Source organism: Salmo salar, chromosome ssa10, assembly GCF_905237065.1.
Source record: "Salmo salar chromosome ssa10, Ssal_v3.1, whole genome shotgun sequence".
In the NCBI taxonomy this organism is placed as follows: Eukaryota; Metazoa; Chordata; class Actinopteri; order Salmoniformes; family Salmonidae; genus Salmo; species Salmo salar.
The window spans coordinates 72,680,755-72,706,214 of NC_059451.1; the positions used below are offsets into that span (position 1 = coordinate 72,680,755).

General features: G+C 46.0%; 1 protein-coding gene across 7 annotated transcripts in view; it reads left to right on the plus strand.

The window, feature by feature from the left end:
- The window catches only part of znf609a (zinc finger protein 609a), a 198,516-nt gene that overhangs the window by 154,593 nt on the left and 18,463 nt on the right, over positions 1-25,460 (plus strand). For 3 of the 7 annotated variants that reach the window (XM_014123959.2, XM_014123962.2, XM_014123966.2), the window contains one exon: positions 14,283-14,514. In XM_014123959.2, the coding sequence (XP_013979434.1) occupies positions 14,283-14,514 (232 nt within the window). Of the gene's footprint in view, positions 1-794; positions 1,022-1,688; positions 2,074-3,156; positions 3,451-3,496; positions 4,476-14,282; positions 14,515-25,460 lie in introns of those variants that run through there. The other 4 variants (XM_014123964.2, XM_014123960.2, XM_014123963.2 and 1 more) reach the window with 4 other exon arrangements.

Here is a 25,460-nt window from a genome sequence, read left to right on the forward strand (position 1 = left end):
GAGGAGTGTCGTCTGTCTACTTTATTGTGTACTATAGTGGCATCTCCCTTTACATGAGAAGAGCGGTCAGCCAGCCAAACACCCTTCGGTGACCCTCCAAAAGGTAGCTGGAGTAAACGAGAGAGAGGAGAGGAGGGAAAGAAATGTGTGTTTGGGGGCTTTGTGGTGTGCAGAGCTGAGAGGAAAGGTTATCCTTTCAGAAGACCGATAAATGACTGGGTGTGTGTCTGATTGCAGTGCGGCGCTAGCGTGATGTAAGGTCTTACAGTTGGGCAGGGACTGTATTGGAGCATGATGGTCGTCGTCTCGCCACAGCTTGGAATGCGAGACAGCCCTCTTTCTCCTCCACTCTGGGCCCCTCTCTCAGTCCCCCAATGACTGTATACAAATGGACAAAGCCATCGATGACGTAACACCATTCATTCCTATGTGAAGACTCAATAGCGCATTTGAAGCCAAAATAAGTCAGATGGCGTCTCATGGAGACATAACATGTGCAGTTTGAGCTACTCCAGGAAGTGGAGTTGCAGGCTAGCTCAGTGCTGCCTCCTCTTTTTAAGTAACTCCAGCTGAAGGCCGACCGGGGTACTGCAAGCTGAATAGCAACTCAATTATCCTTATAATTTTTTCTGTGTGATTTATAAAATAATCGGTTCAAGGACGTGCATCTGGTGTAATAGAAGCAATTATAGGTACCCTGATTGTCTAAGAATTAGTCTTTTATTTACACGAAGATTGACATTTTCCCATTCACTACAATGGGGGATCCTGTTTTTGACAAACAATGCCTGCAGTACTGCGGTCGGCCTTGAACTGTGTGGCTTTAATAAGAGGGGGCAGTCGTTCTCCCCTGCTATCCCCTTCTCTAACTCTTTGTCCCTCTCTTTCCCACTACTTTCTTCTCTATTTTCTCCTCCCATGCCCATTTTCACTCCCACACTAGAAATCTAATTGTGTCCTCTAGAATTGAGAGAAACATGTATTTAATTAGGCTAGATGTCATTTGAACTGGAGCCCCAAGGTAAGAGTCTGTTACACAACTACTTTTGGATCTTTTTATAACTTTGTGTACAGTTCTAACAGTCAACGTTGGGGGTGTTCTTGAATCAAATGCCTGCATACTTTCTCTATTTTTGGATTCAGCACTCTCGCTTTGTTCCCACCCTTTCTGGTAGGGTTTTCATTTCGACATTGGCTGCTGAAAGCATGTTACCTTGGCTGTGATGTGTTTGGTAATCATATCTGTATGAAACCCTCTGGCCCAGCCCAGCGCTGTGTACTGCCGTGGCTGTTGTTGTGTGGGTAAGTAATCCCAGCAGGGCTCGCTAGCCGGGGCGTTGTTTACCGTGTGTTCTCCCCTGACGGAGGTGAAGAGGTGCTGAGCTGTTGTTTGTCGAGGGCTCAGCGGGCTGTCTCAGGGCTGCAGAGATAAGGGCATGACTAAGCAGTGGACAGAGAGAGAAGAGAGGGGGGGAGCGATCGACAGAGGCTCTGCACTGCTTATCTGGATCTTTGTGCTCCAAGGCCCGGCCCGCCCCTCTGACTGAGCTCTCCGGTGGGTGACCTTGACAAGAATGTTGGATTATTATTGTAATAAATACCGCTCTGGTGGAATGGCCCGGAGGTCAGGAGGGGAGGGAGGTAGGGAGGGAGGAGACGAGGCGGGAAGTAGGGAGAGAGGGAAGAGGGAGGGAAGGGAGGGTGCAAGGGGGATTTCCGGTATTTTCCACAGCACAGATGGGACTTTGTTGAAACATGTCGCGGGGAGACCGGTCGGGTGAGAGCAGCAGATTGGCCTCTCAGTTTGGTGTCCCGGAACTGTTTACTACTACTACTACTTCACCGCTCCAGCAGCAGCCATGTTGTTTTTCTCAGTCTACCCATCTACCATCTGGATTTGTTCAAGGAAAGCCTGGGAGTTGTGTTTTTGGGATGGGGCTTGACTGAGGCGCACTGCGTGTGACTGGCATTCCTTTGGCTTAATTAACTCCCCGGCAACAGAGCTAACAACCCTTTCATAGAGTTTTAATTTTTTTAATTTTTTTATCAAGAATCTCCAGCTCATCTGAAAATGTAAGTGCTCTGTTCATTTTGCTACTCGGTGTGGGGAAAAGGATGTTGTACAGTACGGAGATCGGAACTACTGTGAAATTACACCCTTGTGAACGGGATGTGTGAAGATTTCAAGTGGCCATGCTTTTGGGGGGTCGTTGGGGGGCCCTTTTGAGTTTGGTCTCCTCCCATTACCACCAGCACACAATACCAGGCAGAGGCCCCAAGCCAGCCAGCCACCGTCCGAGTTGAAGGGGGAGGGGTAGGGCAACAGGCAGGCGAGGGGAGGGGAGGGAGGTCATCAGCTAGGCTTGTGTTACGACCAGAGAATAGAGGAGCAAAAACCTGCTGGGTTCCAGCCAGCCAGACAGTTCTCAGACAGGAAGGTACTGCTGTAGTCAACCGTGTCCCTTTTCTTAATACACCACTGAGCTGCCAGTTCCCCCAAGCACTAACTCTCTCAGGTAGCAGCAAATTCTCAATTGGCTCTCCTCGAGAGGAAAGAGACAGGCAAGTGGGAGGCAGAAGGGGTGTCAACTATTTTTTCCTCTCTCTGCATATGTAGTCAGAGTTGCTGTGCACAAAGCCTTGTATGCCCTTCCGTATGAACTGAATAAAGACGTCAAGCCATTCGTGAAACTCTAGTTCAGTTATCAGGCAATCTAAGGTCTTTTTCAGCTTGCTTTGCTACCTTCTGGTTTCATGCAGGCTCCTGTCCCTGAATACTGATAAGCCGGAAGGCTTTCTCTCTCCCCCTCTCGCTCACTCACTCTGGCTCTTTCTCACTCTCTCGCTCCCATTCCCTTTCTCCCCCTCCCTCTCTCCCTCTCCCCCTCTCTCCTTCTCCCTTCCCTCTCTCTCTCCCCCTCCCTCTCTCCCCCGCCCTCCCTCTCTACTCCCTCCCTCCCTCTCTCCCTCCCTCCCCCTCTCTCTATCTCTCTCCCCCTCTCTATCTCTCTCCCTCTCTCTCCCCCTCTCTCTCTCTCCCTCTCTCTCTCCCCTCCCTCTCTCTCTCCCCCTCCCTCCGCCTCTCTCTCCCTCTCTCTCCCCCCTTTCTCTCACCCTCTACTCTCTCCGTGAAACACTATTTTGCTTGTTATGCCGTCTGTAGAAAAGCTTTTCCTCCCCGCTGTCTCTGGTCATATTACACCCAGTAGTCCGGGCTGTGTTCTCAGGGAACACAAACACTTCTCAGTGTGTCTACTTACTCTCTCTCTCTCGCTCCCTCTCTTGTACTCTGTCCTCCCTCCCTTTCTCTGATTCTTTTTTCACGCATGGGCTCAAAAGCAAAGAGGCATCGGAGGTGGAGCTGGCAGCGATCCATCAAGGCTGAAACTAGGGCGAGCAAAGGGAAATGTAACCTAAACGGCAGGCTAAACCAAAGAGCATAGCCTCTCAGTAAGTAGAGACACTGCCTTTGTACGCTCGGCGGAGTAGCTGGTGACTCCCCTGCCCTGCACACACAGCGCCTTTTCCACGTTCTTTTTAAACGGGCATAATGTAGGCGTCGACAATGTCTCGTGAAAACTCGAGTCCTGCAACAACGCCGTTTAGCCGGGGGGCCGAGAGCATTAAATCAAGGGTTTGCTTCCATTTCCTCGTTTTTTTTAATGTTGTTTTTTTGTTGTTGCCTGAGTGCACACTCGTAATCAGGCAGCCTGCGCTGTGCTTCGGTGCCTCGGCTTTCAACTCTGAACAGAGCCCATTGTTGTCTGATGTCTGTGTTAGCCGAGTGTGCTTCTAGGCTGTCTCTCCAATCATGCAGCCTCAACCCACAGAGAAGAGGCTAAAATGCCTAGCCGCCTAACCACAGAGACACCCAAGAGTAGCAGAAATTGACGACGGTAGCTTCGTACAGTTGAATGCATTAGAGCAAACGAGAGCTGTCGTAATGACTATTCCTAGCCGCAGTGATAATAACGGTTTAATTGCATAATGTCTAGGGCTAGCGTTGTCTCACTAACAAGCCGCTGCGTTCAATTGTTTTGTTGAACCAGTAATTGGCCATGTGATCTATAATTGACAGTAATTTTTGGTTCAGCCACTGGCTATAGGCCTTCTGTAGCTCAACATTGAACAATGCCCCCCCCCCCTCCCCCGCTCTGTTGTCAAGTGCCTCCTACTCAGTCGAGGCCTCTGCTGAATTGTCGAGACCAGGCTATTGGCTGCTTGCAAAGTACAGGTGTTGTCGGGGTTACCACCAGTCCTTGCTTCCTCACAGCCACTATCTCTCTCACACACTCCCTGTCTCGCTCTTTCGTGTGCACACACACACACACACACACACACACACACACACAGACACACACACACACACACACACAACTACAATTGAATTGTCATCGCCACAGGCAGTAAAGAAAGGCATCTCTTTTGTTAAGCACCTTCTGTGGCAGCAGGAATCCAGTGAATGGCCTCTTCAGGTAAGGCCTTGCCAACGATTATTCTCTTTTAAATCAAAGCTGCTTTTGTTTACCATAGAATCACTGCGAATATCAAATTGGCCTCTTTATTGAATTGTTTATTTTTTTATTGTCTTGGCCTAGTTTCCCTTTCTCAAGAGCTGCTTGATTTAAAAGGCCGGAGACTTTGATTTGATTGTGTTTCATTTAGTTCGGTACAGTAACGGTTCTATTTTGGTTTCACTGCCTCGTTGATGTTGTTAGGATGTGTGAGGGCTTGGCGTAGTCTCTTTCCTCTTAGCAACAGGTGAATAGCTGGCTGAGGCTGTTGCTAAGGGCCCGGAGATGAGGGAGGGAGGCTGGATTCTCCGAGCTGTCTGAAGGCACCGCCTCAATCTGCCTCTCCCTTGGTGGGGGGGGGGGCTGTTTGGTGAACCCACCCTCCTCCCCTCAGCATAAAATGGGTCACTGAAGAATACCAGTTCTTCGTAGTCATTGAACAATGCTACTTACCAAGTAAAAAAAAAAAACATGTTTTATTGTCACAGTGAAATTTTCTATGGTCAGCCATAGTTTTGTGGCGCCCCTGGAGCAAATTAGGGTTAAGTGCCTTGCTCAAGAGCACATCGCCAGATTTTTCACCTTTCGGTTACAGGCCCAATGCTCTAACCGCTAAGCAACCTGTCGCCCCTTTTGTGCATAGTAGAAATAATACGTTGCTACATATTGGAAAGAATATTTGATGGCTAGGTATTTAGAATCGGACTTATTGTGATACCGTTTGCCTTTTAAAATCTACTTTGCCGTGGCAGTTTTAATGAATGTCCAACTCTCTCATTAGACTCCTCTTTGAGTTGTGTCAATAATGGTTAAAGGGGTCTGTTGAAGTGGATGTTGACCCTTTGTCTTTCAATGTGGGAGGTGGTGTGATTTGAATTAGCCAGGGCTCAGCTCTTGCTGTTGACTAGCAGGAGGCTCTGCGTGTGAACTGTAAAACAAAGGTTTCTGTAGCGCCCTGGACTGCACGACTCTGTCAGCCATTTCTGCCCGCAAATCTCTCACACCTTCCCTTACCAGTCACTTTCTGTGGTGTGTCTTGCTTTCACCCGCAGCAAGCTCTCCCACGCTCACATACTAAACGTCAACTGGGGAGTCTCAATCATTACCTCACAAAAGGCCTGTTGAACAAATGGGGCTTCCAAGTCTTTTGTGGGATAACGGGAACTATGTTTCTGTTAAACCATGCCTTTTTAAACATGGCAGTCTCTCTGTGCTGTTTCTGCAGTCCCATTTTAAGTCACTTTCATCATCAGTTACAGAGTGCCTGAGAAAACATGGCAGTTTGGTTTCATTCCTCTCAAAGGGGAAGGAGAGAAAAAAATGGTCAAAGGCCATGTAATTGTGGGATGCATGTTTGAGGAGGCGTACTTTTAGCTGGCAGCCATATGCTGGCAAGCAGCATCTTTTCTTGAAGATGTTTTCTGTCCTCTAATGAGACACCAGGCAATTATGAATAAACTGCCTCCTCCATGAATCTAGGTTACAAGGGGGAGGGTTCAGTGTAGCCATGCCTGGTTTACTCAGTGGGGCTATTAATGTGTTGGTTGTCTTTTGTTGTTTTTTCTTCTCTCCTCTCTCTCTTCCTCTCTCTTCAGTTTGAGGCTTGTTCTTGGGCTTAGAGAGTTGCTTGGAGACAAACAGAAACCCCCCCATCGCTGCTTTTCACTTTCGACTCTGTGGGCTTTTGCTGGTTTTCTTCTTCTTCTTTTTTTTCATGACGTTTTTTTCTCATGCTAGCGTTTAGTCATTTTCCACTTCTCTGTCTCTCTGAGGTTTTCAGTCCAGACAACGCAGCATGTCATTTAAAAAGACCACATTTGGTCACAGGAAACTGGCAGGCGTTCTCTCTCCTGTGTCGTTTTGTTTTGACAGCGCTGTTAGGCCTGTTCCATGAGAGACTAGGGAGGGGGCAAAGCTGGTTGAGAGTGTCTTGGAAGGCTGGTTGAGAGTGCTTGGAAGGCTGGTTGAGAGTGCTTGGAAGGCTGGTTGAGAGTGCTTGGAAGGCTGGTTGAGAGTGCTTGGAGCAGACTATCCCGACCACTCAATTTGGTGCCTCCAGTGTGGTCACCAGAGCGGCTACCAGGGCCCAGGGAAACTCAAATTACAGGCAGCTTTGGGTTTCCATGAATCAGATTTTCAATCAATCCTCCTCTCTAATTATAGGCAAGGGCAGTTAGTGCCCGATTTGTTTTACGGCCCCCGTGGTATGGCCTTCTTCAGAATGTTCTGGCCTGGTGCCGGCTAGCTCAACATCAACTGTGTAACCACTCACAACATTAACACGGACTGCTCATTCCCCTTTCTGCGCAGACTTGTTAGGAAAGTAGTGGGTTTTACAGACCACTGTCTAGGCTTCTGACCATATGGATTCCTCTGACACTGAGATATCAATATTTAGACTCTTCTTATCGGAGGATCAATGGCGGTAACAGTATTGACTGTTGTTTCTGGGCATATGAGAAATGCAAAGTATGCTACTTCTGGTAATGTTCCGTGGTCGAAGTCTGTTTTAGAGATCGGACACCCCATGATATTAGTTTGAATCTGTCCTGTCCAGATCTCTGGGTTGTGTGTTTGTCAAATGCTATTTGGAGTCATGTTGAGTGGCTGTGTGAATCGTGTCAAATAGGAGCTATGTCAGTGTGTCAGGTGTTGAGCAGTCCTCTAGTCCTATCATCTGTGCATGACTCATCACTTCTCCCCCAAGTGCTGGTGTGGGCATGCTCAGTGGACCCAGTGTGGGTGAAGGGAGGCATGTTGGGTAATGGGCACAGATTTACACAGTATCACCACAGCACAGTGATTAATTGCACTGTGTCCTGCAAAGGACAGCGTCTGTGTGAAATGGCCGCCCCCCTAGATTTTCGAAACTCTGGTACTGCTAGTGCAGTGAATAAATTGTGGTAACCTTTGATCTGGAGGCAAGCTCGTTAAAAGGATGTAACCTACATTTATAATGTTTGACATGCACAGGGAAGCCGTTCGGCATGCCAACTCGAACACAGTCCTTTTTTGTTTTTGCACGGTCTTCCACCTCCTGGGTTTTGGTTCAATGGTGGACTTTAGGCTACGAAGCTAAAGTCAGTTGACACACTTAGTTACCCAGGGCGTCAACACCCACCGCCCCTCCAAAAAAAACAAAAAAAGTCCATTAGGCCAATGACTGTTATGACTGGTGGTGTGAAAGTGTTGCTTTTATGGGGAGAAGTCATAGTCCAAGGTCTTTATTTGTTTTTTAATACCGTGACTGTTATACTTGGTGAAGAGAAGTCTTGCTTTTTCTGCCAGTTTCAGAAAAGGGAACATTATCAAGCCTTTTCATGATCTGCATCAAAGTGACAAAGGCCGTTTGGGAATGTCTAGATCAAAAGAGGATGCCTGGAAGTCATCCTCTTTGAATTGCCTGAACTTTTAAGTCCTCACTGCCTGCTTGTTTACATAGTTGGGATTAGAGCTCCTAACCTGAAAGGCTGCTTAGAGAGAGGTCCGTCTAAACATAGCGTGACATTAGTTCAACTTTGTCAACACCAACAGGGTTAAGTTGAAAGGTTGCGAGTGATTGATGAAAGATGCACTTTGATCTCTCCATGCCATGCTATTTCTACACCTTTACAAAGATTAAGTGAGGTGTCTCTTTTCAGTTAGGTGTTTAAAATACTGTCCTCGAGGCGGGGAAGAAAAGTAAGGTCCTTGAATATATTAGTGTTACTTAGCATTCTGGTAGTAAGGTATCCCAGGCACGTTGCCACGTTTATGTCAACAGGTGCATCAGTTAATGGTGGGGTCAGAGAAGGGGAAGGTCATGGTACGGTGAAAGGTGTGTGACTGATTTGAATTTAAGCCTGTAAAAACATGGAGAAGGCCTCCAATCAGTTCACATTAGCCTTGAGGCCAGTGGACCAAGACAAATGTATTCTCAAAGAAGTTATTGAGAATTGTTGCTTATTTCCCTATTCTTGTTCACTTCTAATTTGCGTCAAGTAATTTATTTTCCTTTTTTTAGTTTCTAATACTTAGCATAAATGTTGACGCAGGCTTTTTGTAATATCTCACCTGTCCATCGATATAATAGTGTCCAAAATAATATTGCGGTATCCCTATCGTTTTCCTCCATCGCTCTCTCTGTTTTTGTTTCTAGGCAAAGGGCACTTCTCTCCCCTGTCATTATGACGAAGGGGGACTTGTATGGCAGATGTATTTTCCCTCCCCTGATGTTACTGGAGACTCTTGACACGGCCTGAACTCTGCTCCCTCACCACTGCCTGACTCCGACCTCCCCAGCAGGGACGGGTCACCCCCCTCCGAGAGGGATGTTGGGAAGGTGACATCACCCACCCGGGGGCCTCAGGGATCTGTTCCTGAACCTGAAACACTTACCCGGCAGCGGAAAGGAGGGCGTGGGGGCGCAGAGGAATGTTCTGGGAACTCGATGGAATTGAGGCTGTAACACACTCGCCTGCCAAAACCTAATTTTGTGTTCCGTGGGGGGGGTTCCATTCCTATTATACCAGTCGTCTTCTGCCGCAGACCTTTTCCATACCTCTTTTCCCCCCTTCCCCTTGTTTTTGAGTGATTGTTTTCCGCCTCTGAAAGGCTGTCTAAGGGAACATTGATTCTCCTCACTCTGCCAGGGTGAAAGTGGATATGGTTGTTTGATGCTTTCCAGACCACTGGATTGTGGGGACCCTTAAGATAATGCCCAGGGGCTTAGCAGACCGAGGGTCTGGTCTTTTGCAGCCAGCAAAATGACATGTGGAAAAACAGTCATGAGCACGGGTGTTACCCCTTAAAAGGCTTATAAAGTAAAGGGCTGTTCACTTTTTCCCATTTTGGTATGGCCTAATTTGCTTCGTGCAGCTGTATATTGATATAAAGACAATATTTACCAACTGAACAGCGATGTGGTTCTATTGGAACCTATGCCTATTAAGGGCACAAAATGATTTAACTTTTCGATCAATCTCAAATGCTTTTTACCTAGTAGGCCTACATCTCCACAGCAGTCTTTACGTAAACATGGCACACTGCAACAATTTGGATTTGCAATACTTAAATCATATGTTGAACAGTAAAAAGAAGCCCATAAATGGTTTATGTTTGGGATTAAACTGTCTGTCGTTGGACAGACGCAATCCGTTTACATCTTCAGAGTCCCAGTTGCAGGGTGTGGACAAAGCACATGGTGTGTGTGTGTGTGTGTGTGTGTGTGTGTGTGTGTGTGTGTGTGTGTGTGTGTGTGTGTGTGTGTGTGTGTGTGTGTGTGTGTGTGTGTGTGTGTGTGTGTGTGTGTGTGTGTGTGTGTGTGTGTGTGTGTGTGTGTGTGTGTGTGTGTGTGTGTGTGTGTGTGCGCGCAGGCTTGGCGAAGTGAATACTTTGCAGAGAAAAACGACCACTAATAGTGAACTTGAGCCCACAAAAGGAGAAACCGGTCCAGGAATAGTGGATGTTTTTGTTGTAGGCTTCGGGCTGGAGCTACCACTGAGGTTTTGTATCCATTTAGATTTCTGCTTTCCCCGGCTAGAGACTGGGCCTCCCTTCTTTTTTGCAAAGAAAAAGTGTATGCATAGGCAGGGTTTCTGTTTGGCAGTCTTTTCCTGGTGTCTCCACTTAAGCTTTCGGTTTGTGTTTGGTGGTCTCTCCCTCCAGTCGTAAGCATCTTTGGTTTGGAATGATCTGACGCTAGGGTATGTAAGCATGCTTTTGGTCGACGGTTGGAAGAATTCCTCTTCGACCACTACTGTTTTCAGGTTCGCTTTCTTCTCTGTGGAGCCTACACTTGCAAATAAGCGTTAGCCGTTAGCTTATGATAAGATCTAGCTTGTTTTTCCATACGCATTGTCTTGTTAGCCGACAACAGCAAATAAATACTCAACTGTGTTCTGAGCCTCTGGCATTGAAAAATGTGGTTTGTCTTTACAAGCATCAGTTTCATGAGAGCAGCACAAGGAGGACAGGTGGCTGAGCACGATGCCCTGACTGTAATCCCCCAGTAATCCGGTCTGAGGCCATGGGCTCACTTACTTCTCCTCAGCCTGATTAAACAGGGAGATATGACTGTAGCTTTACAGTGGGCTCAGTCTTCAGGTTCTGAAGGGCAACAGGTTTAGGTTTGAGCAATTCGCCCTGTGATTCTGTAGGCTTTATAAAGGTGGAGAGAGTGAAGTCTTGCTCATCTCAGAATTGGCAGAATGAACTCTTTCCCTGCAAGGTGTGGGGTGATGAGTCACTCAGACGGTGCGGTTCTCGCCAGGCCCCGGAATGAGAGAGCGTGACTCCACACAGAGCCCTCGCAAACAGTGTGGTCGTCAGATTTTTTTTTTTTAGCAGCCAGACTGTAAATCCAGGGAGCTGCAGTCGTGACCAGCACGGTGATGGAGCGAACGAGAGAGAGACATTGAATTTAGCATCGAAGGACAACCACTGAGTGAGTGATCACACAACCACAGGAGTTTCCCCAGACTGGAGGATTTGGCTTTGACTGATGAAGTAGTGCTCTCTTGGATGCTAATCATAGACGAGCCCTTCTTGTGTGTCAGCCTGCCAGCCTTGCTGAAACAACATCCGCGACTGGCTCAATTACAGTAGCGCCACAGCAACAATCACTATGTAAATTCTGAAAAGACAAGACTATCCAAATGCATTTCAAATGTACCCTCCCCCCCCAACCCAATCTATATGATGCACTCCGCAGTCATCTCCAGCGCCATCTCTGATATTCAGAGGGCTCAATGATATCCTTGACGACAAGGGCCTTTAAGAGGCGGTCCCAGAGCTCCCTGGGCTGCTGGAGGCACCAGCTGCTGCTGCCTGCCGCTCCAATTAAAAGCTCCACTTCTCTCGGCTCAATTCATTAGGGAGCTTGTTGCTTACCGCCGAAACACGCGGCGAGAGTAACAATCCCAACAAACGGCCCCTAAAAAGTCCTTTTGTGACCGTCCTCGCCTACACCCCTCTCTCTAGTTTCTACAACTGCCCTTTCTCGAATGCTCGCTCACAATAGAGCCTCTTTGCCGAGTGGGCTGCCACCTGGAAGAGTCAAACAGAAGCGGTTATGTAAATACCTCATGTCATCCACCACCTAGGTGTAGAAGTCATTAATGGTGGTTTTATCGCCGACACGCGCGTATCGTTGCCCCTTCCGTGGTGGCAGCGTGTCAAACTCCCCCCCACGTTAGTGTGAAGTGTTCTTTTCAACATAGGTATTTTCTGTCACTCAGATAATGGCTTGTATTCACAAAAATCTCCTTTAATACAATGCTTTAAGACGCTTCAAATTTTGTGGAGTTAGTGTTTGCCTCTTCTTCAATTGTGTTGTATTTTACCATACACAGCAAGACGGGTTGGTTTTTATTCCAATTAATTAGGCTCGCCAGTCAGTAAGCAACGCTGTCATGGGGGGTTTGTTTGGAGCCTAATGAGGGTATGATGTAGAGTCAAGCTCATCAGTACTCGCATACTCGCAGCACATCTGTTGTTGTGTAAATTAGGCCGAAGCTCATGACAACTCACTGTAGCCTACACACCACCTTCCAAACATACAAGTCAACCTTGACATCACTTTAGCCTCTAGAGTACAAACAGTACTACACAATCCCTAAATAACAGGTGTGCTCTGAAAAGTTGACAACGTAAGCAGTGCCGTCACAGGGGTTTGCCTACGATAAGGGCGTACGTTCTCGAGAAATGAGTGCTGCGGATACTGGCTATGATTTCCATTAATACAGACAGAGGTATGTTTACTAGGTGGTTCGGTTGACTGACTGCCCCAGTAGTTTTCAGCACCCTGCTCCACTAGCTCCAGGGCTTATTGCGTTGTTTGTTCACAGGTCGTTGCCCCCCCCCCCCGGGAAAGTGGTGGGAACAAAGGGCCAGCCCTATTTTCTCTCTACAGTGGTGAGGGAGGCCATCTGCGGATTGGCCTTGATTGAACACATCCTCGTTGATTAGCCCTGCGTTTCAGCAGTGTGAAACGGCCCCATCAGCTCCTCCTTGGCTAGCTCCAGGATTTATTATGTTGGCGTCTGGAATCAGGAATCCGTCACAGCGCGACCTTCGCCTGGTTTCTCCAAGCAGTATTATCGTGTGTTCAACCTTTCTCTTGAAGCGCTTAACACACAGGCTTTTCCCAAAGGCTGTAAATTGAAACCAGGTTGACTGAAGTGGATTAGGGAGTCTCCGCTTGTGATGATAATCATTTGGTGGGTGCTTATATTTGTCTTATTTCACACATGTACAAGTGTGTGTTATACACGTGTGAGTTGGAAATGTGTTGTTCATATCCAACTCCCACTAAGACACCCTCGGAGAGTGGTGTCACGGCCAGGTTCAGCCATTATCACCGGTGACCCTGGAGAAATTAGAGTTAAGTGCCTTGCTCAAGGGCACATTGGAAGATTTTTCACCTTTGTCGGCTCAGGATTCGAACTAGACACCTTTCAGTTACTAGCACAATGCTCTAACCGTTAGGCCACCTGCCACCGTACATGCACCTTCCTCACTGCATTGTAAGTAAACACCAAACAATTGCAATGTCTTAAACAATTCTCCCTAAAGTCCCATCAATACTCTTGTTGAAATAGCATTCATACGATGGGTGTAATTTTAGGAGTAGTCTTACTTGTACATATTTTCACTTACCTCACGGAATGGCAGCTACTGTTAAGTAAATAGGAAGACCTCATTACATAAAGTATACGCTCATTGTTGACGTTTCTCACAACGTATGGATTGATCTACTGCACTGTTTTCTGTCTTCTTTGGTGTTTTGGTTTTGGTAACACCACTGTATGGAACATAAGTCTAGTACTGCAATGTCAGTCTGTTGTTCTCCCCGCTATGCTTGGGTTTGATTTCACGGTAAAAGAGATCTCTTACTAAATGCTGCACTTTCATGTGTGGGGCGAGTCAATAAACACCACTAATTAGATTGCCAAGTTGGCTCCCCGCGCAACCGTGAGCGACAACTAGCAATAACATTTGCAAAATCAAATGGCTTCAGAAACTGAGAAAAAAGAAAAGGAAAAAGGGTGCTTTATTACAGCCGTAGCTTATGTTTTAATGATTCAGTGCACTTAAATGTCCTCAGCCATGAATAATAATCATGGAGGATGGTAATGATCCCCACCATCAAGGTTAAATAAGCTAGCGGAGTACTACTTCCACCACGGCTCGCTGAATATGGCTGACTAGCTCACACAGCAGGAGAAGAAGGTATCCCAGCTAGACCCCCCCTAAAGCCAGCTCTTTAGATGAGGTGACTCTAGCCGATTCTCTTGTCCCAATAGTGGGTTGCAATGAGTGACCCGTGGACATGATCCAAACAAATCCAGATTCCCCCAGGATGAAATTTCCCTTTCAAAATAACCCAGGCATCCAGGCGGGTTCAGTGGGTTTGTGAGAGGCTGAGAGCTCAGGTCTGAAGGGGAAGCAGCACTGTCAGTGCTGCAGCTGAGCCAGTATGCTGAAGAGAAGGGGAGGGGGGCACCGCAGGGGGGTTTCAATTTCTATGACCCTCATCTTCAATGGGCAACATTGACACAGCAGGGGAAATGCCGCAGCTGCTGCCAACAACAAGCAAAGACTGCTACTGACTACCACTGTATTAGAGCATCTAGCCTAATCATTTCTTGCCACCCTACACATTTTGTTGTGCCTATCGTAATGTAGGCCGGCCCCCTTTGTGTGGACATAGACCACATTAAACATATCGATGTCAGCTTTGTTTATCACGTTATCTCTAATCAAAATTTCTCCTTTCTCCCGGTGCAGATGGAGTCTCTGGTCTCCACGCCCAGCCCTCCACCCCTCCATCTCCTGGCGCCGGTGGGCAACCGCAACGAAAGCATCGCCTCGCCCTGTGAGCAGATCATGGTGCGCACTCGCTCAGTGGCGTCCAACACGACGGACGTGGCCCTGGCCACTGATCCCGAGTGCCTGGGGCCCTGCGAGCCCGGGACCAGCGTCAACCTGGAGGGCATTGTCTGGCAGGAGACCGAAGACGGTAAGGACTGAACTCTGGGCAAAGGGAATACAGGGATAAACAATGTGTATGGATTTTTTTCTTCTTTTTGTGGAAAAAGGAAATGTTGGCTGGGATTTATTTCATGATGAACCCTAGTTCAGTGGTTTAAGTGTGTGCTCACCCACTGAAATCCTTCGGCCTATATTTTATGTAGGACGTCCCGATAAAAGGTCCAAGATGGAGGGGAAAAGCAAGATGTTCTGTTTTCGTTTATCCTCTGCCATAAATAGGCTTCATCTGGTATGAGAACTGTAAGCCCTCTTTGGATGAATAATTCATTGATTAATGCAAAAGAGACATTCTTCAAAGAGGTGCATTAGGCGGTTATTGTAGTTACACCATCGCCTACAATTGGAGCTAGCTTATCAGCATTCTGAGGGCCAAGGGTCTTGTCTGCTTCATTGTGTGTTCTCACAGTGAGCCGGTCTACCCTCAGTACTTTGCTCCTCTTCCCTCTTCACTCGCTTGGTAATGGAGAAAGGAAGCAGAGGCAGTCGACGACTCGACGAGAAATTGCCTCAGCCGCCTCCTCTTTTTCATCACCACCGGCAGCACTTAGCCATTACAGATTTGAAACCTCATTTCACAAAAGCTTCAGGTCTCTCATCGGGAGCAATTCCCCGGCGCAGGAACAGCTAGCCCGCCTGCTCCGACATGCTCTTCCCCCACAGGGCCGCTAATGTGTTTAAAGTGAAGGACTACTCAGCACACCAGACTGCCTTTAATGATTCAGCGCAGGGGTGGGAGAACACATGGCGCATCCACAGAGTTGCTTACAGTCACTTACAAACCTATCCGATTCCGGAGGAAGGGATAAAAGCAACGCACCCCCATCCTGATACTGAGTGAGGAGGTGCTATCTGCAAGCCACTTACTTCCAACCTCTTTAACGGCCATGAATAAATCAGGGCTCCGGAGTATCTGGAGTTTTATCGGGAAATACATCAACAGAGAGGATCCCAAGGGTGGCTAGCGCCGGGCTGGTCATTTATTCCCCCGCTAATGGCCCTGGTCAGGCTCGCAGCAGCGTATTCAAATGGCCGTGATTTCCTGGCAGCGAACGTTGCCAGGAGGCATTTCGCCGCAGGTGTGCTCGCGTACTCTCGCGCATTCCATCACCCCCACTGCCATGGTGTGACAACACAGTACGCGAACGAACGTGCTCACGCTGGAAATAGAATGCATATGACTGAATGAGAGAAAACAGACGGGCAGTGAGCGTCTATGGCATCATAGCGTGTCAAATTAGAAAGCAAGTCTATTTTTCTCACATCTACGCAGAGCAATGCTGGTAAAATAAGCAGATAAATTGCATGTGTCCTTTGTAGAAAAGGAATGAGAGGAATCATTATCATCTTCCCTATGCTAAGTAGACTAAAGATATAGTTTAAAATGTATTGGGCTGTAAGCTAAGGTTTATCAGTCAAATAGGCTATATATTTGAAAACAATTGCAGCCTACCTGTGTTGATTTCGATCGCATATAGGCTAGGCAGGCTATGGCTGGAATACTCAAGGACTCAAGAGAATACTGTTTACTGTATGTAGAAGAACAAGACTTGGTTGTTTATAAGGCAATGCTTGTCAAATGAGCAAATAAATTGCCAGAAAATAGACTATGCATTGTTACATCTGGAATTGTGACATGTATAGTTAAAGAGTGTCAATTTAGTGTTGATAAGTTTAACTGCCAGTGCCAACAATACATGTTTGTTTAAAAAAAAATTACGCTATGCCCATCTGTGTGGATTTCAATCGCAGGCATTCATTTCACGGTTGGAAAACTCGAGAAACTCAGATTTCAAAAGAGAATACTGTTATGTAGAAAGAACGAGACTCGCTAAATTCTTTATAACCTTCTCGGGTGTATTAGCTACAACTCTCCTCACACAGGCAGGTACGGACGCTACCATAGGACGTACAAGGTTAGTCAAAAGGAACACACAAGGGCTACATAGCGAACATAACAAATACAACTGTTTATTATGGATTGGCATGACAATAAAGTTGGCACGCGCTAGGCAGTGTACGTCGATTGACGCTCTCTCGCGCATACACATTTTGACGCAGTTGACAGCATTTCTCTGTGCGATTTCGGCTTAACTCACAGTTCACCCTGTGGCGGTTGCTGCGGGGGAGCTGAGAGATAGCGACAAGCTGGTTCTCATCCTCCTCATCCCATCCTCCCCTCTCCTATGTCCCCCGCCCTTCTTCCTCCTCTCCCTCTAGTATTGATTCAGTGGCTCGTTTGAGGCTGTCGCCGTGTGGCTCATACGGCATTAGCCGTCCCCCCCAGGACTCTTCCTACCGCAGCAGCAGCTCCCCCCCCTCGCCTGACAAACGCGGAGAGTAAGCACTGGGAGCAGCCTCTCAGATAAACAATAGGCCATCGACATCAGAGGCTCAACAGCATCTGCTTTAGAGCAGGAGAGAGACACAAGGAGAGCAGGCAAGGCAAGGTTACCCCCCCTCGGTGACATCATCTGCCTCTTCACGGATATCTAAGGCGCTAGAGGCTGGCGATTTAATACACGTCGTTAGTCAATATATGCGTATTTTCCCCCTTGTTGGTGTAATTGCACATCACTCAGCTCGTCAGCTCCGTATCCCCAGCTTCCTTAATTAAAGCTGGTCACATTGTTTTATTCATTCTCTAATAAAGGGGACCAACCTTTGCTAGGGATATTTGATTACCGAATGCTGACCTTCTTAGCCGTGCAGTATTTATTTTATTTTGCCATATAGATCAATGAGCAGCCCTATGCTGGACCTGACAGGGTGAATGAAGTGCAGGCTGGGGTGGAGGACGCACATGCATACACATGCTCATTTAACCCCCTAAGGTCGATGTTTGTGCCCCCGGGAAATCTAATATGCGTAATAAAAAAATCCCCAGAGAAATCTGTCAATTTAAACTGGAGATATCAGTATTTTTTGCATATCAGAAATGCATATCAAGCCTTCTATGTCACACTTCCCTTATCTGCAGTGAAAGGTGACAGAGCTAGAGCGTGTTTGTCAGACCATGAGACATCCAGAAAATCGGTTTTCTCACAAAATCGTCTGCAGCATCTGAACGGTTTGGCCTACAAACTATTATGGCCCCTCTGGAAAGATGAGACTCTCACAAACACGATGGTGTTCTCTGTTTTGTGACTGGTCTGAAGTCGGTACAGCTGATCTGCCAACTTTTGTCTGTAGCTTCCGAACAGTTATGGCTACACACTAATATGTATCCTTTAGATCTGTTATTCAATGCGTTAATAGAGACTAATAGCAGTAAGGCCAAAATAAAAAATGTCATACATTTTTTTTAAAGATTTTTGGGGGGGATACTTCAAACGCTCTTAATGTTTTATCAAATAGCAAAATAATACTTGGTATGACCTTCTTAAAACAATTCCATAGAGCTTAGTAGAACCCCCCTTCCCCCAGTTTAGACAGGGCTTAGACTCTTATGGGTTAAGCACAAACACACAGACACACACAGACACACTGTCAGTCAAACAGCCAGGGATGCCACACAAATCAAATCAAATCAAATTTATTTTTATATAGCCCTTCGTACATCAGCTGATATTCTCAAAGTGCTGTACAGAAACCCAGCCTAAAACCCCAAACAGCAAGCAAAGCATGTGAAAGAAGCACGGTGGCTAGGAAAAACTCCCTAGGAAAAACTCCCTAGAAAGGCCAAAAACCTAGGAAGAAACCTAGAGAGGAACCAGGCTATGAGGGGTGGCCAGTCCTCTTCTGGCTGTGCAGGGTGGATATTATAACAGAACATGGTCAAAATGTTAAAATGTTCATAAATGACCAGCATGGTCAAATAATAATAATAATCATAGTAGTTGTCGAGGGTGCAACAAGCACGTCCGGTGAACAGGTCAGGGTTCCATAGCCGCAGGCAGAACAGTTGAAACTGGAGCAGCAGCACGGCCAGGTGGACTGGGGACAGCAAGGAGTCATCATACCAGGTAGTCCTGAGGCATGGTCCTAGGGCTCAGGTCCTCCGAGAGAAAGACAAGAGAAAGAGAGAATTAGAGAGAGCATATTTAAATACACACAGGACACCGGATAAGACAAGAGAAATACTCCAGATGTAACAGACTGACCCTAGCCCCCGACACATAAACTACTGCAGCATAAATACTGGAGGCTGAGACAGGAGGGATCAGAAGACACTGTGGCCCCATCCGATGATACCCCCGGACAGGGCCAAACAGGCAGGATATAACCCCACCCACTTTGCCAAAGCACAGCCCCCACACCACTAGAGGGATGTCTCCAACCACCAACTTACCGTCCTAAGACAAGGCCGAGGGGGGGGGGGGGGGCGCCAACCCAGACAGGAAGACCACGTCAGTGACTCAACCCACTCAAGTGACGCACCCCTCCCATGGACGGCATGGAAGAACACCAGTAGGCCAGTGACTCATCCTCTGTAAAAGGGTTAGAGGCAGAGAATCCCAGTGGAAAGAGGGGAACCGGCAAGGCAGAGACAGCAAGGGCGGTTCGTTGCTCCAGCCTTTCCGTTCACCTTCACACTCCTGGGCCAGACTATACTTAATCATAGGACCTACTGAAGAGATAAGTCTTCAGTAAAGACTTAAAGGTTGAGACTGAGTCTGCGTCTCTCACATTGGTAGGCAGACCATTCCATAAAAATGGAGCTCTATAGGAGAAAGCCCTACCTCCAGCCGTTTGCTTAGAAATTCTAGGGACAATTAGGAGGCCTGCGTCTTGTGACCGTAGCGTACGTGTAGGTATGTACGGCAGGACCAAATCGGAAAGATAGGTAGGAGCAAGCCCATGTAATGCTTTGTAGGTTAGCAGTAAAACCTTGAAATCAGCCCTTGCCTTAACAGGAAGCCAGTGTAGGGAGGCTAACACTGGAGTAATATGATCAAATTTTTTGGTTCTAGTCAGGATTCTAGCAGCCGTATTTAGCACTAACTGAAGTTTATTTAGTGCTTTATCCGGGTAGCCGGAAAGTAGAGCATTGCAGTAGTCCAGCCTAGAAGTAACAAAAGCATGGATTAATTTTTCTGCGTCATTTTTGGACAGAAAATTTCTGATTTTTGCAATGTTACGTAGATGGAAAAAAGCTGTCCTTGAAACAGTCTTGATATGTTCTTCAAAAGAGAGATCAGGGTCCAGAGTAACGCCGAGGTCCTTCACAGTTTTATTTGAGACGACTGTACAACCATCCAGATTAATTGTCAGATTCAACAGAAGATCTCTTTGTTTCTTGGGACCTAGAACAAGCATCTCTGTTTTGTCCGAGTTTAAAAGTAGAAAGTTTGCAGCCATCCACTTCTTTATGTCTGAAACACAGGCTTCTAGCGAGGGCAATTTTGGGGCTTCACCATGTTTCATTGAAATGTACAGCTGTGTGTCGTCCGCATAGCAGTGAAATTTAACATTATGTTTTCGAATGACATCCCCAAGAGGTAAAATATATAGTGAAAACAATAGCGGTCCTAAAACGGAACCTTGAGGAACACCGAAATTTACAATTGATTTGTCAGAGGACAAACCATTCACAGAGACAAACTGATATCTTTCCGACAGATAAGATCTAAACCAGGCCAGAACTTGTCCATGTAGACCAATTTGGGTTTCCAATCTCTCCAAAAGAATGTGGTGATCGATGGTATCAAAAGCGGCACTAAGATCTAGGAGCACGAGGACAGATGCAGAGCCTCGGTCTGACGTCATTAAAAGGTCATTTACCACCTTCACAAGTGCAGTCTCAGTGCTATGATGGGGTCTAAAACCAGACTGAAGCGTTTCGTATACATTGTTTGTCTTCAGGAAGGCAGTCAGTTGCTGTGCAACAGCTTTTTCTAAAATTTTGGAGAGGAATGGAAGATTCGATATAGGCCGATAGTTTTTTATAATTTCTGGATCAAGATTCGGCTTTTTCAAGAGAGGCTTTATTACTGCCACTTTTAGTGAGCTTGGTACACATCCGGTGGATAGAGAGCCGTTTATTATGTTCAACATAGGAGGGCCAAGCACAGGAAGCAGCTCTTTCAGTAGTTTAGTTGGAATAGGGTCCAGTATGCAGCTTGAGGGTTTGGAGGCCATGATTATTTTCATCATTGCGTCAAGAGATATAGTACTAAAACACTTTAGTATCTCCCTTGATCCTAGGTCCTGGCAGAGTTGTGCAGACTCAGGACAATGGAGCTTTGGAGGAATACCCAGATTTAAAGAGGAGTCTGTAATTTGCTTTCTAATGATCATGATCTTTTCCTCAAAGAAGTTCATAAATTTATTACTGCTGAAGTGAAAGCCATCCTCCATTTGCGAAGGCTGCTTTTTAGTTAGCTTTGCGACAGTATCAAAAAGAAATTTCGGATTGTTCTTATTTTCCTCAATTAAGTTGGAAAAATAGGATGATCGAGCAGCAGTAAGGGCTCTTCGATACTGCACGGTACTGTCTTTCCAAGCTAGTCGGAAGACTTCCAGTTTGGTGTGGCGCCATTTCCGTTCCAATTTTCTGGAAGCTTGCTTCAGAGCTCGTGTATTTTCTGTATACCAGGGAGCTAGTTTCTTATGACAGATGTTTTTAGTTTTTAGGGGTGCAACTGCATCTAGGGTATTTCGCAAGGTTAAATTGAGTTCCTCGGTTAGGTGGTTAACTGATTTTTGTCCTCTGACGTCCTTGGGTAGGCAGAGGCAGTCTGGAAGGGCATCAAGGAATCTTTGGGTTGTCTGAGAATTTATAGCACGACTTTTAATGCTCCTTGGTTGGGGTCTGAGCAGATTATTTGTTGCAATTGCAAACGTAATAAAATGGTGGTCCGATAGTCCAGGATTATGAGGAAAAACATTTAGATCCACAACATTTATTCCATGGGACAAAACTAGGTCCAGAGTATGACTGTGGCAGTGAGTAGGTCCAGAGACATGTTGGACAAAACCCACTGAGTCGATGATGGCTCCGAAAGCCTTTTGGAGTGGGTCTGTGGACTTTTCCATGTGAATGTTAAAGTCACCAAAAATTAGAATATTATCTGCTATGACTACAAGATCCGATAGGAATTCAGGGAACTCAGTGAGGAACACTGCATATGGCCCAGGAGGCCTATAAACAGTAGCTATAAAAAGTGAGTGAGTAGGCTGCATAGATTTCATGACTAGAAGCTCAAAAGACGAAAACGTCATTGTTGTTTTTTTTTTGTAAATTGAAATTTGCTATCGTAAATGTTAGCAACACCTCCGCCTTTGCCGGATGCACGGGGGTATGGTCACTAATGTAACCTGGGGGTGAGGCCTCATTTAACACAGTAAATTCATCAGGCTTAAGCCATGTTTCAGTCAGGCCAATCACATCAAGATTATTATCAGTGATTAGTTCATTGACTATAACTGCCTTGGAAGTGAGGGATCTAACATTAAGTAACCCAATTTTGAGATGTGAGGTATCACAATCTCTTTCAATAATGGCAGGAATGGAGGAGGTCTTTATACTAGTGAGATTGCTAAAGCGAACACCGCCATTTTTAATTTTGCCCAACCTAGATCGAGGCACAGACACGGTCTCAATGGGGAAAGCTGAGCTGACTACGCTGACTGTGCTAGTGGCAGACTCCACTAAGCTGGCAGGCTGGCTAACAGCCTGCTGCCTGGCCTGCACCCTCTGCTTGCTGGGAAGAGTGAGAAAAAACGTCAGGAAGAGAGGAGTGGCATTTGGCGGCAACGCTGGGACTGAAATAATGAAAATCCTGCTGGGATTAGACCCTGACCCCCGGGGGGTCATGTTGTAGCGTCGTCAACCCGTTCCAGGCCCCCCACATGCTGCTGCTGATGCTTCCAAAATGTCAGGGGTACGCGCAATGCCGTCGTGGGTAACGCCAAATAATATATATATATATTTTTTATTTTATTCACATTTTCAAACAGTCCATTTATATTTCCCAACAGGGCTATACATTTGGGTGAGGTTTTTCTCTCGCCTGAGTTGCCTTGTTTCACTTCCAAAAATAAAATGAAACCATCTAGTGTTCAACGAAATAACAACACAATGTCAAATACAGGTAGCCTAGTCAAATAATTAACATCGAATCACATTAACCGTTACTCTCTCGCAGGAATTCCACTAACGGTCCGTATGTAGCCAAACGTAGCTGCTGCTCATGTTGGTATCTGTACTGATGGCGCAAAAGCCTTGACAGGGAGACATAGTGGAGAGGTAACGCGTGTGCAAGCAGTTGCTCCCGACGCCACTTGGGTACACTGCAGCATCCACCGAGAGGCTCTTGCTGCCAAGGGAATGCCTGACAGCTTGAAAGACGTTTTGGACACTACAGTGAAAAAGGTTAACTTTGTTAACCTGTTGGGTCTAGGGGGCAGCATTTGCACGTCTGGATAAAAAAAATGTACCCGATTTAATCTGGTTACTAATCCTACCCAGTAACTAGAATATGCATATACTTATTATATATGGATAGAAAACACTCTAAAGTTTCCAAAACTGTTTGAATGGTGTCTGTGAGTATAACAGAACTCATTTGGCAGGCAAAACCCTGAGACATTTTCTGACAGGAAGTGGATACCTGATGTGTTGTATTGACTTTAAACCTATCCCATTGAAAAACACAGGGGTTTAGGAATATTTTGGCACTTCCTATTGCTTCCACTAGATGTCACCAGCCTTTACAAAGTGTTTTGAGTCTTCTGGAGGGAGATCTGACCGAACAAGAGCCATGGAACGGTGATGTCCCATTAGACACCTGGCGCGCTACTTCATGTTGGGTACCCTCGTTCCAATACGTTATAAAAGACTATGCATTCGGTCCACCTTGAATATTATTCATGTTCTGGTTAAAAAAGGCCCTAATGATTTATGCTATACAACGTTTGACATGTTTGAACGAACGGAAATATAGTTTTTCCCCTCGTTCATGACGAGAAGTCCGGCTGGCTTACATCATGTGCTAACGAGACGGAGATTTTTGGACATAAATGATGAGCTTTTTTGAACAAAACTACATTCGTTATGGACCTGTGATACCTGGAAGTGACATCTGATGAAGAGAATCAAAGGTAATGGATTATTTACATAGTATTTTCGATTTTAGATCTCCCCAACATGACGTCTAGTCTGTATCGCAACGCGTATTTTTCTGGGCACAGTGCTCAGATTATTGCAAAGTGTGATTTCCCAGTAAGGTTATTTTTAAATCTGGCAAGTTGATTGCGTTCAAAAGATGTAAATCTATAATTCTTTAAATGACAATATAATATTTTACCAATGTTTTCTAATTTTAATTATTTAATTTGTGACGCTGACTTGACTGCCGGTTATTGGAGGGAAACGATTTCCTCAACATCAATGCCATAGTAAAACGCTGTTTTTGGATATAAATATCAACTTGATAGAACTAAAAATGCATGCATTGTCTAACATAATGTCCTAGGAGTGTCATCTGATGGAGATTGTAAAAGGTTAGTGTATCATTTTAGCTGGTTTTATGGTTTTGGTGACCCTGTCTTTGACTTGACAAAACATTACACACAACTCTTGTAAATGTACTGTCCTAACATACTCTAAATTTATGCTTTCGCCGTAAAACCTTTTTGAAATCGTAAAACGTGGTTAGATTAAGGAGATGTTTATCTTTCAAATGGTGTAACATAGTTGTATTTTTGAAAAATTTGAATTTTGACATTTATTTGGATTCAAATTTGCCGCTCTTGAAATGCACCTGCTGTTGATGGAGTGCACCACGGGTGGCACGCTAGCGTCCCACCTAGCCCCAAGAGGTTAAAGCAACGTCCCTGAACACTCATGTATTTTCTGCACTGTGCAATGATATGGGCAGCGACCATGTAACGCTTTTACAACATACAGAAGGGCGCTGGTTATCAAGGGGCAAAGTATTGACACGTTTTTTTAAATTGAGAGACGAGCTTAAAGTTTTCTTTACTAACCATCATTTTAACTTCTGACCACTAGCATGATGACGAGTTTCTCACACGACTGGCCTATCTGGGTGATGTTTTTTCTTGCCTGAATCATCTGAATCTAAGATTACAGGGACTCTCCGCAACTATATTCAATGTGCGGGACAAAATTGAGGCTATGATTAAGAAGTTGGAGCTCTTCTCTGTCTGCATTAACAAGGACAAAACACAGGTCTTTCCATCATTGTATGATGTTTTCTTTGCAAATGAACTCAAGCTTACGGACAATGTCAAATGTGATATAGCGAAGCACATGAGTGAGTTGGGTGCGCAATTACGCAGGTACTTTCCCGAAACGGATGACACAAGCAACTGGATTCATTTTCCCTTTCATGCCCTGCCTCCAGTCCACTTACCGATATCAGAACAAGAGAGCCTCATCGAAATTGCGACAAGCGGTTCTGTGAAAATTGAATTTAATCAGAAGCCACTGCCAGATTTGTGGATTGGGCTGCGCTCAGAGTATCCTGCCTTGGCAAATCGCGCTGTTAAGACACTGATGCCCTGCAACCACATACCTATGTGAGAGTGGATTCTCAGCCCTCACTAGCATGAAAACTAAATACAGGCACAGACTGTGTGGAAAATGATTTAAGACTGAGACTCTCTCCAATACAACCAAACACTGCAGAGTTATGTGCATCCTTTCGAGCACACCCTTCTCATTAACCTGTGGTGAATTATTCACAATGTTTGATGAACAAATATGCTTTTATATGTAAGATGGTGCTAGAGGGGGTACGCAGCTGGAGGCTGAATGTTTGAAGGGGTACGGGACTATAAAAAGTTTGGGAACCACTGCTCTAAAAGTTTAGCGCCCTTATAGTGCCGCCCAAAAAAGCCTCCACCCCACCCCACCACCACTCCCCTCACGGCAGGGCCGGCTGGCACTAAATGCCAGGGAGAACACAAGCAGACAGTGTGCCAACACAGTGCAGGCAGTGCCCACAG